The sequence below is a fragment of the Megalops cyprinoides genome, chromosome 15, assembly GCF_013368585.1.
Source record: "Megalops cyprinoides isolate fMegCyp1 chromosome 15, fMegCyp1.pri, whole genome shotgun sequence".
Lineage (NCBI taxonomy): Eukaryota > Metazoa > Chordata > Actinopteri > Elopiformes > Megalopidae > Megalops > Megalops cyprinoides.
Window position 1 is genome coordinate 11,108,548 of NC_050597.1, and position 17,225 is coordinate 11,125,772.

Consider the following 17,225-nt stretch of genomic DNA (forward strand, 5'->3'; position numbering starts at 1 on the left):
TTTCTTCTACTGGGCAGTTTCATCTAAAGGGTCTCTTGCCTGCAGACATCAATGCACTGAGCTCCCATCTCACAGAAACCAGAGTCTTTGATTCTGCTTAAAAAGACGCACTTTCGATCCTCACAGCAACGGCTTTCCGTTGTTAATGATGCTCAGTTTAAAAGGTCAGGGTAATACTGCACATTCTACAGGTTCCCATACTTTCAATCGCAAAGCCCTTCCATGCTGCACAAATTCTTCACAAACAAGTTCAACCCCACTTCTGGAGAAGAACCACTAACAAGTACACCATTGCAGACATGAAAAACAAACCATAAAATCAGACTGTCCACCAAGAAGCCTTTTACTCCATCAGTGAGAGTCTTCATATTCTTTTTGACATAAAATGGAACCAAAAACTGAAACATAAACCACCTTCCAGCTATTACGGCACTTAAAAAAAAAGGCTGGATTTATGTCATCATGTACTGAGCACTGGAGGTTTATTGGTTTTAATCCTATTCCCTGGCTGCCTCCGAATTGACAACGTAAAGCGACTGAGTAGAAGTCTCAATGGGTATTCAAAATAGCTTGGATTCTCTCAGTTAAGGCAGCTGAGCTGAGTACCACCATATACAAAATGAAAGCACTTATGAAAGCACAGGTCAGCGGTATTGCTTTGATCAGCAACACGAGGGAAAAAAAGCTCTGCCCTGTCTGTGTCTCAGTCGGTACACAGTTGGGCTTGGTTGAAACGTGCGCCTCCCTCCTTTGTCTCCTTGATCATTACGAGATGTGCCCGCGCTCCGCGCGCCATTCCGCCGTGTTTAGTCATGCCGTCAGGCTCCAGCAGAGCTCCCTCTGCTTTGTGACAGTCTGAAATTCAAAAAAAAGGGGCTTGACTCTGACTTCAAAAGCTCAGCATGCACTTTGAAAGCCGTGCCAGGCTCACAAAGTCTCACTGCCACATCAAACTTTTCAGAACACATTTAGCATACAGTGGATGTGGATATCACTCTCAGACACAGTGCCATGGAAACATGCACTCTTATTTTTTTGCTTCAGAGGCAGTGGTACACAATGCAGCATCAAGGAGGAAGAAGAGGAGGAGGAGGAGGAAGAGGAGCAAGCTGTGGGATTGTGTACAGTATATTTCTGGCCTTCCTTAGAGAGTGTCTTCCAAAGCTTTATGTCAGTCCTTCAGATTAATAAGAAAAAAATGGATGCACAGTATTTCTTTCCCAGAAATAATCCTTAAAGGTTTATTGCATTGTATATGTTCACCTATAGTCTGAGGTAGCTGTAGGTCTCTCTAGTGCCGTATTATGAAATGATTACAAATTCTGGAACAAGCTGGATGTTATTACACCAAATCAATTAAAAATGCAAGCAGCTTCACATCATATATGAACCAATAATACAGTCATTCATAAAACCAAAGCTTCTTTTGGACACTGAAAATGAGGTGATTTAAAATGAAGGTGCTTTGAATGTCAAATACTGATGCATTGCCAAAGGAAAAAAATAGAAAAAAAAAACTGAACAATGTAAGCATAAATCATTGTACGAAAAGCATGCAAAATGTGAAACCACAATCCAGACTGACGTGTGCTGTTTGAAATATCTTCAAATCGCCCCATGCCTGTTATTCTCAGAATGCATGAAAGCTTATTACAGAATTCCAATCTGTTTGATGTATTCAAACTGTGCACGTATCCTGGGCTGTCGGAGTTGGTTCGAAACACTTTATTAAAACGTCTCTGAATCGCGAACAGATCCACGGCTGTGAAATAAAGTGTCACCCTGCATTTTTCATGTGCAGATTAAACCTATGTAAGCCTGAATTAAACAAAATTAGATTTGAAAATGGGAAGAAAAAAAAACGAAAGCAGGTAACAAGATGGAAAAGTTTCACTAGCAGCAGTGATCTGCAGTACCATATGGATGCCTGCCGTTGTCTTGATTGTGTCCCGTCGCGCATATTCCCATCTCTGTGGATACACCTGCCATCTGTCTGACCACTATGTCCTTGGTTTGAGCATTTTGACAGATATAAAGACTGGAGATGATGATGATGATGATGATGACTGCATTTAACATAATCAAACGTACTGTACATTAAAGCAGTACATGACAACCTTTCATCACCTCTGATCAGAATTCCTCAGTCCATTTTCAATTAAAGGATCCAGCCTTGAGGACCACAAGAGTGTAGCTCCTATAATGCCACTAGGAGCCCTTACAGATGCTTTCTAAACTGACTTTCATGCTGAGTATTAGGGCATTTAATACACAATGACAATGCACCTAGGAAAAAAAAAATGCATGTCCACAGGTCAATCATAACTGACCACCTTCATTTTCATGCCCGATAATGTCTTTCTAAAACTCAACAATGGGGCTCTGCATCTCTCTCCTTTGGTGTCATTTTTCATTCACTTCTTGAGTGCCGAGAGATATCGCTGAAGTGCAGATTGAGGAGAGGATTTCAGGTTTTGAGGAGAAGGCACGTGGACGTACCCCTGATACCTGTCACAGGATCGCTTGTGTCCCCACTGCTATCGGCCCACCACAGGAAGGCTCGGGTGCCGCTACCCTCATGAACCGCTGTGTCAGATCCTGTGCCAGGCCATTGTGTACTGTGATTTATCACACTTTCACCTGAATAGCACAATAGAACAATATCATCTCCATTGCAGCTCGCTTATCAGGGCTGTGAAATGACTTGGCTGCTGGGGACGCCTGCTTTGTAGGGCCTTTTGGGGAATCTGTCAGCATACCACGGGGTGAGGCGGAGGAAAGGCTATGAGCAATATATTCGTAACAAATTGTATCACTTATATAGAACAGAGCTCTCTATCTCTTTTCTTTTTCAGAATATGTACAGCACGTGTCATGCATTTGTAAACATTTGAATACATTAAGCATAAAGGGGCATTTGAAACTATCTATTCTTGTGATGTGTGTACGTGTATGTATTTCCTTTGAAGGAGGGAAAGAGGGAAGGAAGGAAGGAAGGAAGGAAGGATGACATGATGAATGAAAAAGTAAAAAAGAATAAGAAGGAAATAACATTCCCTGGCTTTGTGACGTTCACTTTCCCTTTGTGATGGACAGTTCAGAAAACCCCAGCTGATGCTGAGCATACTTTTGGAACCATTTTCCATTTGGATTTCATGGCTCACATGACCTCCCTTAGCGCCAGGCTGATCCAACTGGCAGTCTGGGCTGCTTCATGTCCATATTTCTCCCTCTCAACATCAGAATCTGGCTTCAGGGCCAAGGTTCTGACCCTTTTTATCAGCACACTGTTTCTACAAAAACCTCAGCACACACTACAATGCACTCTTAACTTGTGCACACAGCTTTGCCTCTGAGGGTCAAACATTAGTCATCAATCACAGATGTCGCTTTGTCAGTTATTGACCTGTAGTCTGGTGTGATATATACAGTAACAGAATTTACTGATGCAATCTTGAACTTCATCCATAGCTTGGTCCTAAGCGTCATGCATACTAATTAAGGATCAGTCAGCTCCTGTTTTGGATGTTTCAGGTTTTATTTGGCAAGAACATATTGTTCTTATACAATGATTAAGACACATAGCCTATATAAACATGAAGAAACTGGCCTTCTCAAATGCTTCTCTGACACTGCGGGATACTTCAGATGCAGTAGACCCACTGACCTCATGTCAGCCCATGCCTCCGTATCTGAGGGGCTCAGTCATGCAGCTCCTGATAAACTAAAATATTAGCCAATCCCAGTGCTTCACTGGCTGTCATCCATGGGTGTTAAGGATATGTCTGCCTCAGATGAGACGAGAGAATGACATCATGAAATCCTGCTAATGACCCACATACCTCTGATCAACCAGCGCTTTTGAAGCTAACCTTGAAGAAAAAAGTCTGAACACCAAAATTAACCTACAGGCCAGCCTGGAGAAAGTAGTCCTCCTCTATCCTAAATCCCCCAGAGGGATAAGAAAGACTGTCAGTCACAGATACCTTCGATCTATTTGACTGAGGCCGCTGACAAATAATGTACAGTTTAGCATCTGAAAGAAGCAAGTGTCAAACGGAAGTACTTCACTTGTGATTTCCTAAAACATTCATGTAATGTTTCTCATGTCTCTATGGCCTTGGGAGAAATTAGCCATGCATAAAAATAAATAAATAAATAATGTAACATAAATATATGTCTCTGTAGATGGTTCTACAAAGCAAAGCATGTTGATTTCCTGATTGAGCTATTCAATTATTTAAATGTAAAGAGATCATTGCATTGCACTAGAGAAATCTTGCCACAGATGCTCTGTTCCAATCATTCATTACACCTGACTGAAGCTGAACTTTCAGTAAAATTAAGTCATTATCATCTTTGAAAGACTGAATTAAGTATTTGTGCTTTGTGGTTGGGTCTTAACTTTATTTCAGACCGTAATAAAACCAAAAAGATATGGTACGTGCCTTATGACAAAATGTGTACAATCTCTGAGAGACTTTAGGTCTGAACCTCACTGAGAAGGTGGGCCTTCATCTTTCAAATTGAAATGTAAAACAAATATTTTCTGAGACTTCCAAGAAGGTCTGAATAAGGCAACAACACCCATGATAGACACTGGATGTCTTTTTCAGTGAAGTGGTTTCCTCTCAAAAATTCTACGTGTGGACTTCATCTGGTCAAAGCAGCTCATCATGCACTTTATACAAGCTGCTTGAGAGATGCTGTCTTTTCCTGGAGATGACAGTTTAATTTACTGTAGGAATCCCAAACAAACATGCCAAATGTCAACCATTTTTTCTAATCTCTTCTTCTAAGGTTTATGTTTTATTCTACAGTTCCCCTCTGCAAGACTCCAATTGCACTGGCAATTTGCAATACTTACCAATTGTTAACGTCAATAGCATTGTGTGCCAGTCACTTATTTCCACATGTACTTGTACTCGGAAATGTAAGCAACCAAACTGATCCATGCACTGAGGAGGAGAATATGATTTCTTGTTGAGTGTACTTCTGGTTCCACAAAGATAACACAGGGGCAGGGTACGAGACTGAATCACAAACATGGTCTCCTGCTTTTTTTAGTAGCTGCAGAATTATAGCCAGCAACTGTCTGGGATGATTCTTTGACAAAGAAGATCCAATGAATTGGTTGGCAGCAACAAAAATAATGGAAGTTCTTCAAAAGAAGAAAAGCTGACATTTTCAAATCAAGAGTTTTAACTAACAAATTCATTGTGTGCAATTACTATTCCATGTAAAACTTTAGCCTTGGGATAGTAAATTACAGTAATCCTAAATGACAGAAAAAATGAATTGCTTGCAAACTGTTGTGGTGGCCTGAATAATTCTGATAAAATACTGTTATTGCAGCAACTAAATGTGGCACGCTCTTGACATATTTTTCAAAGCGTCTGTAGGTCAGTGCGGTTTTATTATCAATGAATTGCCATGTGCATGCTGTATTAAAGGTCCATTAAGTGTTAAGTGTCACACATATACCAAAGTATTTTCAAGACCTGGTATTACACACACAGCTATGTCACATTTCCTTGCATGTCCATCTCACTCTCTTTCTCATAGGGTCAGATATACCTTGTGGCAGTGCTGCCTCACACCTCCATCCCAGAAAGTGATACTTTCATTTATCTGTTTAGAACAGGAGATTCATTGAGTGTCTGACCACCTTGGGTGACTTCTAAGGTTGGGAGGAGATAACCTTTGCATTGTCAATAGGAGCCTCTTCTCAATTAATATCAGCCACTGCTTTATCTTCCCGCTCAGCGATAGTCTGACAAGTGTGCATCCACTTTAAACAAACAGTATCGCTCGCAGAAAAAACAATGAGGGCACTGTTTAAAAAGTGTGTCTTTAATCAATGGACAACTGTCAAGCATACCCTTTTGGGAGGCCGCTCCAATTCATTCCTAGATGCACTTTATAAAGGTTACTTTTCTGTTTCATAACTGTTTATTTCATAACCATTCCACAAAACTTCAGCAATAACCCTTTATAATGTTAAACTTTACAAGAGGTGGTAAAAGCACAGGTTACGGCATTATTTTCTATTGAAGAAGAGCAGTGGGAGGAAGCACACAGCTATCATATTACTCCAGAAGCAATCTGGAGGTCACCCAGCACTGCAGAAAGCAAAACAAAGGCAAAGTTCTCAACATCAAGGATACTCCAATAACAAAACATATCTGACACTCATATTCACATCTGTCAGAGAACCAGACAGACACATTCTTGTGTCGCATTCCGGAATAACGAGGGAACCATGAAGAAACTCTTTTTGCCTGGTGAAGGGTGCACAAGCTCTAATGTGGCAGGATCCAGACAGACCGGGTTGCTTGTACTAGGTTCATACATTTCCATTATCTGCTGTCTTGCGCTTACATTAGTGCACAGTGTGCAAGGATCATATAGTGTGCAAGCATTGCCCTACAGACACGACCCTCAAAATAAGCCCAAAAGCAGGCCATGATTTTTTTTATTCAATTTCAAACCGAAGTAGTGTTTGTGGAGCGCTCTTTGCTTGAGTTGTGAAATTATGTCAGTATTGCTGTTGTTGCGCAGCCAGACAAAGTTTTCTCACCTCATTTTCAGCCTCGAGTTAGTGCTTCTAATGCTCACACCGACGACGCAGTTGAATTTCATAGCACATGGTCATAAAATCTTGGACAGCTGTACAGCTCTGAAATCATTCTGTGCATGCATTTCACAGCACACGCCGGATTCCTGGACAGCACGCTATTATGCAGCCCTATTCAGCAGATGAAAGGGGTCACTGCAGGAGCAGCCGTATGCTCATAATGAAAGGCCACATTATCATCTTGTTGTTGTTTTTTTTCTGCTAGCAGAAAAATCACCTCAAGACCCCAGCATATCTGACTGATATGCCATAAATATTTACTTCATCAAGTTTCTCACTTTCTACTCTGTGATGAAGTCCACGAATCCTTAACCACCACTGGGTGTGAATGAGAGATGATTTTGACAAACTACCAACAATCTACCTCATTGCTGTTCTTCTTGATCCAGCTCTTGACAGTCTTGAGGGCGATTTCAGCAGCAGGCTCATTTGGAAAACCTGGAGTTAAAAGACAAAGATAATTATGAAATGAAAGGGTTTACAGTGTAGTTCATGTTATATTTATACATACAAATTATGACTATATAAACAAGACATTTATAAAATACAATTACAGCCTCATTCCAGGGCTAAATGAAAACAGTAAACAGACAGCCTCGATCATTTTCATGAAACAATACATAACTTTATTTGTAAGCTTTGAATATGTCTAAAAATCCGTATCCTTATGTATGTGGTTGTTTCCTAACTGATGTGATTTCTACAGATCCCATTGCGCAGACATATATACGATCATCTACATTGTCCTTCTGTCAAACTATTTTTATTACCGCCACAATGACAAAGCAATGCCACGGCAGCACACAAAGGGGACTGTACTGTTAAACACAATACTAATCACCACAGCTATACCAGGCACTGGATGGAAATGTCACCTCTGTGTTAACACTGTATCGATTGAGATTAAATTGATTTTTGAGTGGATTAATTTTTAATAAGGCCACAGAAGGCTCTAAGGATTCGCTGAGAGGTGTGATCTGTACCGACATAGTTACAGCAATTACAGTAGCAGCACCAATGAGTCACCACCAGCCATAAGGTCAATGGTTTAGAGGTGGCGGCTGCGGTGTAATTTTTCCTTTTGTTTTGCTTAAATACGGACACCATGCTCCTCGTCCTACTAATCTGCCATTGCATTTCTAGTCAAAACAATCTGGATTAATACTGTTAAATAAATGTTTCATTATTCCTTTCTATTTCATTTCTTTCTGTCTCCTCTTACTCCCTCCCTTTCTTTTTTCTTCCCACATCTTGCTTTTTTCTTCTGCTGTTTTTATTTATTTATCCTTCCTATCCTTTCCCTTCTTCGTTATCCTTTTGTTCGCCCTTTCTTTGTCTTTCCTTCCTGCTCTCTCCCCCTTTCTTTGTGCCTTCTCTGCTCTCAGCCCCTGGTGTCTGGAGGAGCCGCTCAGAGGGCTTCCACAGAGGCTCAGCTGTACCCAGGAGCAGAGGACAGGCGATAGGAGGGGCTCACAGACAGGCACCGGTGCATGTGCAGAATGCTGTGAGGCCACTGTACTGAACACAGCCGGCAAAGAGCTCCTTCTGAAGTCTGACCGGGAGAGAATGGATTTAAGTACAGCACCGTCTTTGTTGTGGATCCAGTGCCATTTTAAATCATGCAAGTTTTTATCTTTTGCACTCATTTTCATATTTCCATTTGTCGTTAGATGGCTTTTTAGTGTGAAAATAAGCCTCTGATGATGATCACACATGCACTGGAAAGACATAAGACATCACTTAAATTAAGAATCGGCAAAACCTTCCTCTCCTTTTGCCTATCATTGTACATGAACATTCCACAGACTGGGTTTTTTTTTGTTTGCCCACCGATGTGTCTGTTAGCCCATCTATTCTTACTTGTAATAACAGATTAATTCCAGCACTGCCCCTCCCCACCCAGGCACCGAGGACAGAACTGAAAGAAATGCAATACCATACAAACAAGGTAAACAGATACCAGGAGGATGATAAGAGGAAAATGGTGCTAAGAAACAAATAAACAAATAAATAAGCAAACAAATAATGCTATTAGCAAAAGTCAGGGCCCTCTATTTACTCCCTAGCACCTCTCAAAGACTGAGCTTGGTGCTGGTAAGAGGCATTAAATCTTCTCTGTTGAACTGGTCTTAATCATAAAAGATAGGGCAATCCTGGCCAAAAGTAGCAGGCAGATTGCGCTCAGCACATTTAATCTATTTAGCGTACAATTTCTACAAATGCAGTATCGATTTTTTGCTTCGTAGACATTAATCATGGCGGGACGAACCAGGCACAGTAAAGGGGACTGCCGGGGCCCGCTGCAGCCCACCGGCTCACAACTGCCAGATGAGACCTCACACTTCCAAGGTCAGCACTGCTCAGTCTGTATATTCTTCTTTCACAGACAGTCCTGCCTGCAAACATTTCCTTGGCTCCTTCATCTGTTCTCAAATGAAACTGCAACTAAATCTTGACTGCATTCAGAGAGCGGTTTGAATAGCTGACTTTGTCCTGCTCCCAACCAAAGTTTGACAGCATCTTAATTTCGTCTTTTCTGATCCCTTAATTTGACATGCCAGGGAAGTTAAAAGGCGCAATGATTATAAATTATCTGACATTTCTGAAAGGCAATTTTCAGACATTTTGACATTTCTAAGTTTTCCATTGCAAATTAACCATAAAAGGCGGATGAAGTTTAGAGAAACAAACAAAACCGAAAACAGCATTTATTTTTAGAGTTCACTAGCATCCAGTTGCAACAAAAGCAAAATTAATATTGGAATAAATGTTTAGATGTTTAAATGTCAAAGATGCAAAGATGTATCACTCTGTAAAGGGCAGGTGTGCCAACCAATCTCTGCCAAAAAAGTCTGAGAAACATCAGCATGCTGCACTAGTTTATCGGGAAAAGTAAAAGTTCCAGGGAATAAAAGAATGTACAATGATCACGAAAAAAGTCACAGAATCCACTTTTACTTTCTTTCCTTCTCTCTGTCTTTTACTTTTGTTCCATATGCAGCACAAGTTCACCGAAACCCAATCTGTCAAGTGGTGGAATTCTGGCGTCAGCCGCCAGTGCACCGCGGAGTGATTGGGCCGGCTCATGGGCCCCTTCCTGTTTTATCCTATGCTGGGAATACTACTGGCCCAAGAAGATTTGTCTTAGTGAAATGTGGTGATGGGATCTCTGCGGTGCAGCTCTGCTGATGAGTACCCAGGTGACGCTCTGTTATTTCTGCTGCTGGCCCCGCACTTCATCATAGGTGGTTCCACCAGAGAGAGCACAGCTCGCCGTGTCACCCGCGACCCCTCCCTGCTGTGCCGGCCGCCGGGCCCCGGGGCAGCACTGCATACAAGTCAAGGGCACAACTGCCTTTAGCTGCCTACTGGCACCGGCACAAAAACTGGGCCAGCAGGGGTTGAAGAAAAAAAAAAAACACGTTTTTTTTAAACAATTAAAAAAAGGAAGAAATTTAAGTTTGTCCTTTTTTTTTTTTTTTTTTCATCAACGTCCCTCGTCGGAACACAACTACATGAGCAAACAGGAATAAAAAGTGAAATATAACACACCGTATTCATTACCTGAGCCTTCACTGCTCACAGTATCATTGCTTACATAAGATTTAGGACGTGTTTTCCTGCAGATCTGAGGGGAATTTAACATTACATTGCCGCTTAGCTTCTAGGGGACTGAGTGAACTGAGCTGAGCAGCACCTATATCGGACAAAAAGTACAGATGCACTTTCAGTGGCTGGCATAAAAATGAGGGGTTAGCAGCTTAAATGCAAATCTGGAAATGATCATTCAGCTGTATTTCACAGACAGTGGAATTGTTATTCTTTTGTGTATACTTCCACACTACACAGACCATTGTTTCTTACTGTGAATGCATGCTGTCCCCTCCTGCGCCAGTGTACACAATGCATTATTGCATTAAGTGGTCAGACATGGGCGATGTTCAGTTTACCGCACATCAAATATTGATAAGCAGCGATAGCCCCTCTTAGGTCAGCTACATTCCCCTGCAACCTCTCACAAGCTGATTCAAACAAGATTACAAAGAGACAATGTTATTTATCACAGAGATTACAACGACTTCAAAGACACCTTCAAAGTGTGTGCCCGTAATCAGGTGAAACCGTGAGGTGTAACGGACAAGGGCCTTATGGCTGGGGACACACACTGGTGTAGACTGCGGACTGTTTTACATGACAGCTGGCAGGGGAAAAAGGCAGAATGGTGGCACTTGACAAGAGGGACCTACAACAGGACTGGCACGGAGGAGAGGGGAGGAGACTGACACTCTAGATGCCACTGCTGGGGCTGTGGGTTCACCTGGGTCCCTTCCAGAAGGGGCCCAAAAGACGCAGGACACTGTCTCCAGCCACGTCACACTTTTTTTTTTTTTTTCATCACAAGAGAGGGGCACAAATGGGCTGCTCTTTCCACGGCTGCTCTGCTGATAACCTTGGCAACATTCCAAATAGGTGGCACACGCTTGTCCTACATGCTATAATTACCGCTTGCTCTCTTCCTTATTTTTTCAGAGTGTATTAAAAAATGCTTCACAATTAAATGACCTTAATGACCTTGCTGAAAAAGTCCATTGTCATCTATTTTTTAAGTATAGCGTGGATTTTCTTCTATATATTATCATATCTTTGTGTGAACAGATAATAGATGCTGCTGTTTATCATTTGGTCTAAATACTTAATCTATATGGGTTTCTGTATCTGACCTTATTTTAATTACTGTACATGACACAATAGGAAACTAAACTAAAATAATATCTTTTGTACCTCTAGTCCCAGCAAACCGCACCACCCTGGCGATGCAGCTTCTCTGTGAACACCGGCACTGCGTGTTCCTCCCAACCCCTGAGTGAATCACGCTAAGCTCCCCATGGTAAATCCTCAGATGTAAAAAAAAAAAAGAATTAAATAAATAAGTTGGAAAGAACCAGGAATCTCTCAAAGCGTGCCACAAGCCATTGCCAAAGATAAGGCGCCACGAGTCTGTTGTCCTTTAATCCGGTGTGGAGATGCAGGGGCTCCTGCATGAGAGCTCAGCAAGGAAACACTTAACATGCTGACCCCTTTGATCTGGGAGCGACTCGTATTCCATCTGCACTGCCCATCCAATGTGGATTACACTCAGTCAAAAGACATCAGTATCCAACTAGTGTGGATTACCCTCAGTCAAAAGACATCGGTAAACCTCCACGTCAAAAATTTACAAGTCCACAGACACGATGACTGTAAGTGGAAGAAAAAAAGCAATTATTAATATGTAAAGAAAAAAAAGCCTGTTCTATCACTACTATAGACAGCAAACTGTTTCTATTTTTGGCACAAATACTGAAAATAACGTGTCATGTTATGTGGAGCTTCCGAGTGGCTCAGTTAGCAAGACACTCGTCTTGTGGAGGCTGAGCCCTACAGACAAAAGCTGGCTGTGTCATCTACCAATAGTGACACAGAGCCCACAGTTGCAGAACTAATTGGTTTCATTCCTCTGACTAGCGCCTATCCTCCAGTTGGTACCCAATGCAGTGCACTGTGTGACTGTGTGATACAGTGCAAAAAACAGCCTCTGGCTGTGTGTGAGTGTGTCAGAGGATTGCATTTATCTTGGTTCAGTGCTCCTGTAACAGTGTAGGAGGTTGCTCTTTTGGGGTGAACCCACTGTACAGTTGCCGATTCCAAACATAAACATTGCTTAAAAGGGGAAAAAGCACAAAACAAAGAAATACGAATTGACTGTCATTACTTTAATACATGTCTGGGTGCCGGTAAAATAATCCCTCAAATCTGGTATCAAGTAATGCATTCAAATTAATGAGAAATTGTCAAAACAGTTCAACGGATACAAGTCATCTAAGTTCTGAAAATAAGTAACAAAACCAAAATGATTGTTAGTAATTAAATCCATCTGCCAGGATATTTGTATGAAGTCTCCCTGAATAACCACGTCTGCCCAAAAAATCACTTGAAACCACAATAATGGAAATACACTTTAAAATACAGATACCTGCTTAAATAGATAACATGCAGCACCTTACACTACAACCCATTTATCCCTTTCCTTAGTCATCCCAGAACGTTCTACTCAGAGGTGTGCTGCTCGCCACTGGGCTACTGAAACCGAAACAGATGGGGATTTTAGAAACCTTTTGTAGTTGCTGTTGTTACAGATTAACTGCGTTGTTTATCTGCCTCTCTTTCTCTCTCTCTCTCTTTTTCTCTCTCTCTGCAATTGCCAGCTCTGCTCAGCAGGAGGCAGACTTGTGACCCGCGCCACGGCTCTCCAGTCATTAGCTGCTGATGAGCCTCCCAGCATGTTCCTCCTTGCGCCTGCACTTCCCCGCTCTTCTCTGGACTCCAGCTTTCATCCACATGACAGAGATGTAGTGACAATATGCTCACTCATTATCTCCACCATGGCTGACAGCCCTGATTAAAAAAAAAGAGCTCTGGGTGTAATGAAGTCTCATTAAATGATGCTACCGGCTACCAGTAAATTACGCCTGTGATGAGAGCCAGGGATCAGTGACAGCATTGTAAAGACACGATTGATGTAGTCAGACACTAAAATAAACAAGCTTCATATAACTAGGACTGCTTCGTGTCTTTTAACCATCCGTCTTTTTTCTTTTGTTGTCGTTATTGTTTTAGGCTCGGTTAAACCGAGTTTCCATTTTCATTTCATTCTATCTGTTCGGTTCTGTGCGTCACTGCAGCTCATGTTATATTCAGTACAACTGAGGCTGATTAAGCTTGAATAAAAAAAATTTATTACTATTATTTACAATTCAATTAATACATTAGAGAATAAGACCTGTATGCATACAGAATTCAAAGCGTCTTCCAAAACACACAGGACAATAAATGAAGCTGAAAATTAAAATCAGGTATTTCAGTTGTTAAAAAGGTTGTTACTTCTAAAAGGTTACATGAATGTACTAAAAAGAGCTGTGAAGACAGGTAATGAACTCTGTGTTACTTCCCCCTTCCAAGTGGAGACAGAAAGTTTTTGTCTGTGAAAAGAAAGATGAAAGAATCACAGACAGACAGAGAGAGTGAGAGTGAGAAAGTGCCATAGAGAACAGACAGACAGAGAGACAGAGAGGGAGAAAAAGAGAGAAAGAGAGAGTCGCAGGCCGACCTCTATCAGTCTTGGCGGCTTGGCTCCAGCTCTTACTATCAGTGCTGATCTTGTAAGACATTGAAAGGTGTCTCCTCCTTGGAAGGAATAATCCGTTTGAACCCAGGTCGTGTGGCGTTGATTGATGGGCTACCACAACGGCACTTAATAACCTTTATCGTGCCGTCCGACCTCGCAGCCCACGGTGGGCGCCAGTTTGTTTATGGGTGGTACCTCCGACACGCTAACTGCGCAGAAATTCTGCTGCGTCTAATGGGCTGGACTGAGGAATTGGACTGTCAGCCAGGAGTGAGGCCTCATTTTTCTGGCTGGCAGCTGGAGCGAGCCCCTCTTGGCCCTGCCCCCTGCCTCAAAATAATTTGTCAGTGATGACTGAGCATCCCTGGACATTGAGGGTAGAGGCACTGTCAAATATCCTTACGCTTTCTGACAAATCTATATCATTATAATTATTATTACTTATCTGTTTATTAAGTCATTTTTTAACCACAGACCTTGGGTGACACTTGAATTCCCTGAGATGCTGGTTTTTGGGTTTGTACAATTTCTGTATTGTTTACCTAAGCAATCCAGGAAAAGTATCTTACTCAAGGGAACAAGGGCGATGATCTCACTGGGGGATCCAACCTGCAACCTCCGGGTTTAAAGTCTGCCTCCCAAACTATGACACCACACTGCTGGCCACACCCAGCATCACCCTGCAATGTCATTAAGAAGCTAGCCTTCTTTGAAAATGTATAAATTCACAGGGACACCCACAGCGTTCACCCTTGCTTTCCCTCCCATATTTTCTCCCTCTCCAAATAAAAGAAGAACATTAAGAACATCAAATCAACTACGAACCCTATGGGAGAGGACTACTGTAAACAGTCGGAGGCAAAGGTCTTATTCAATCATTTACCATTTGATAATACAAATGATAATAGTTGAATAACAATAAACATAGGAGGGCAAACATCTCTTTCATGTCTTGTGCTGAACCTCAATACAACAGAAAAAACTTTTGAGCAGATGCATACAGCCTTGTAAATGAATGGATTGTTATATCTACATTTGCATTGGATTGGTATCTGTATTTGCCATGTCCTTTCCTCTCAAAAAAAACACCAACACACCTAATTACACTTAATTGCTAATGGGAATTAGTTTTAAGCAATTTATTTGAATATGCCATTTAATTATTCATGTTTAAACAGTCACAGGGTTTGGTGCTACTGTTCCTTTTGAAGTGGGTAACTGGTGGTCTAATTGTATGACGGGCCCCTGCTGGTGCTTATAGCAGAACTGAATTAACATCGTTTATCACTCCCTGTATGGGGCACCGCAAAATAGCGTCGTTGCACTGCTGTCTGACTCTGAGCTCAGCCTAGAAATAAACAAGAAATAATTAGGAAAAATGTAACACGTAATGAGCAAACAAACACGCAGACACTGCGTGTCTAGTCATTGTGGACGGAAAGGTAGAGTAGTGCTAATTGAGCCGTGGAGCAGGGAAGAGATTCCGTGCGGAGCACAGGATCATTAATTGCCTCCTCAGGTCCACGGCTTCGCCAGAATGTCAAGGTCAATGGGAGTGATAATGGAAAGACTATTTCATAAGAATATTTGCCACTCTGTGCATTATTGCAACGTACAGTACCTCTGCCTGAAACCAGGGTCTCAGAGGAAATCAGGCTGCACTCTGCTCGGACACATCAAAAAGCTGGACTATGAGGAGTGATAAGAGGAGTTTTCAATGTGCAGAATTTATTTCTCTATTTACTTATTTATTTATTATCTATTTTATTTCTTGACATCCGACAACAGCGCGTCCTACAAATTTAGACTGCAGATGAAAATTTCTACCATACAGACCATTATGCGACATTATCTCCAGAATGTGAACCAGGTGTAAATGTGAAAATGCTTACCGTAAATGCCAGTAGATATACACGGGAAGGCCTGCAAATCAAACAAACAAAAGCCAAGTCAATGGTCACAATTCTTTCATTTTCACATTTTCACATAACATAATTCCAGGGGGAATAAGAGACATGACCCATACTAAGGATCCAGTAACATGCCAGGCCTTACTGATTCCATCACAGATAGGCTTGCAACAACTCAACGGTTCTCTTCCTGTAAACCATAAGCTATATATATGAATTATTTTCTACGTTTCAAAATGTTTCTGATTCAATAAATTCCAATTCCTTTACTGTTTCCATCATACCTCTTTTTCTCTTTTCCAGTAAACCTTCTAATAAACACATACACTGTACATGTGAAATGCATTTACTCAAAAGTAATGGAATTCACCAAATCTGGCTGAACGGTTTTCAATAAAATGGAGATTCATCCGGTATGAACGTGTGGGTGATATATATGTAAGTTGTGTTCTAAATATTATTATATAAGGACATTTATCCTCATATAAATACACACAAATAAGAATTACACTGGAGACATCTTTTATCATGTATTTAGCACAAGCTCTGTGCACCACAGTCAATCATGTTAGTTATCTTGGCTTAGTCTCGGCTGCTGAAAATGTCCATTACAGTTTGGGAGAAGAAACACCGTGCCATTAATAGGACATTATCAGTATTCACATGATTAGAAGTGTCAAAACTCAGGTATTGTTAAATAAAACTGGCATCACATAGTAATTACACAAACTCACGGTAGTGGTTTAATGAGGTTTATACAAAAATAGTGAAATACAAATGGTGAGACAAGAAAACCCTGCCAACAAACCCACCCCTACCCCGGCAGAGCAAAAACGCTGTGGGCTCCTGGTCATGTTGGATTGGAACAAGCTTCTTAGCTGACTAGGTCTCTCCGGTAGCCTTCCAACCTTAGTTTAACACTGTCCACCTCTGCAATCAGAAATTCATAAGTTTCTGCTCACATTCACATAAATAGCAGTACACTGAGGGTCTCTGCATGGACACCCTCACTGCAGGTGGTGAGGGTGCTTTCACTAAGCACCTGTTTATGGTGCTGCAACAGACTTCACCTTCTGTCCCACCTTTTGAAACCCATTACAATATCTGCTGGTAGGATCCTGCCACTGTGTCTGTAATGACACATTCTGTCACCGAACAGCAGGATTTTGTGAAGATGTCCTTTTCAAGGGTATAATCCTGTGTTCTAGGCCTGTTAAACTTCCAGGGGAATAAAAGCTTACAGTGGTAGCTGATGTATGGCACTCTTAAAAGGCTGCCATTTCTGGAACTTAGAGCACTTAAGATGTCATTATGCAAAATTCACAAAAAAAGTTAACAACAGTGCACACCTGATATTTATTGCAGTCCTTTTTTACTGGTAAAAACATAAAATAAAATAAAAAATGCACCAACCTATAAAAGGTATTGCTTTGCAGCACTTTGCACCAGATACATTATTCAACCACTAGTGTATAGCTGAAAATAGTTTCATTATTCTTTCACTTCTGTGGGC

At 41.4% G+C, this 17,225-nt stretch overlaps 1 protein-coding gene across 1 annotated transcript in view; it reads right to left on the reverse strand.

Moving 5' to 3' along the window:
• The window catches only part of LOC118790322 (ADP-ribose glycohydrolase MACROD2-like), a 153,693-nt gene that overhangs the window by 98,062 nt on the left and 38,406 nt on the right, over positions 1-17,225 (reverse strand). The window contains exons 3-4 of the mRNA XM_036547231.1: positions 15,695-15,725; positions 7,002-7,075 (exon numbers count right to left, since the gene is read on the reverse strand). Coding sequence (XP_036403124.1) covers positions 7,002-7,075; positions 15,695-15,725 — 105 coding nt within the window. The remainder of the gene's footprint in view (positions 1-7,001; positions 7,076-15,694; positions 15,726-17,225) is intronic.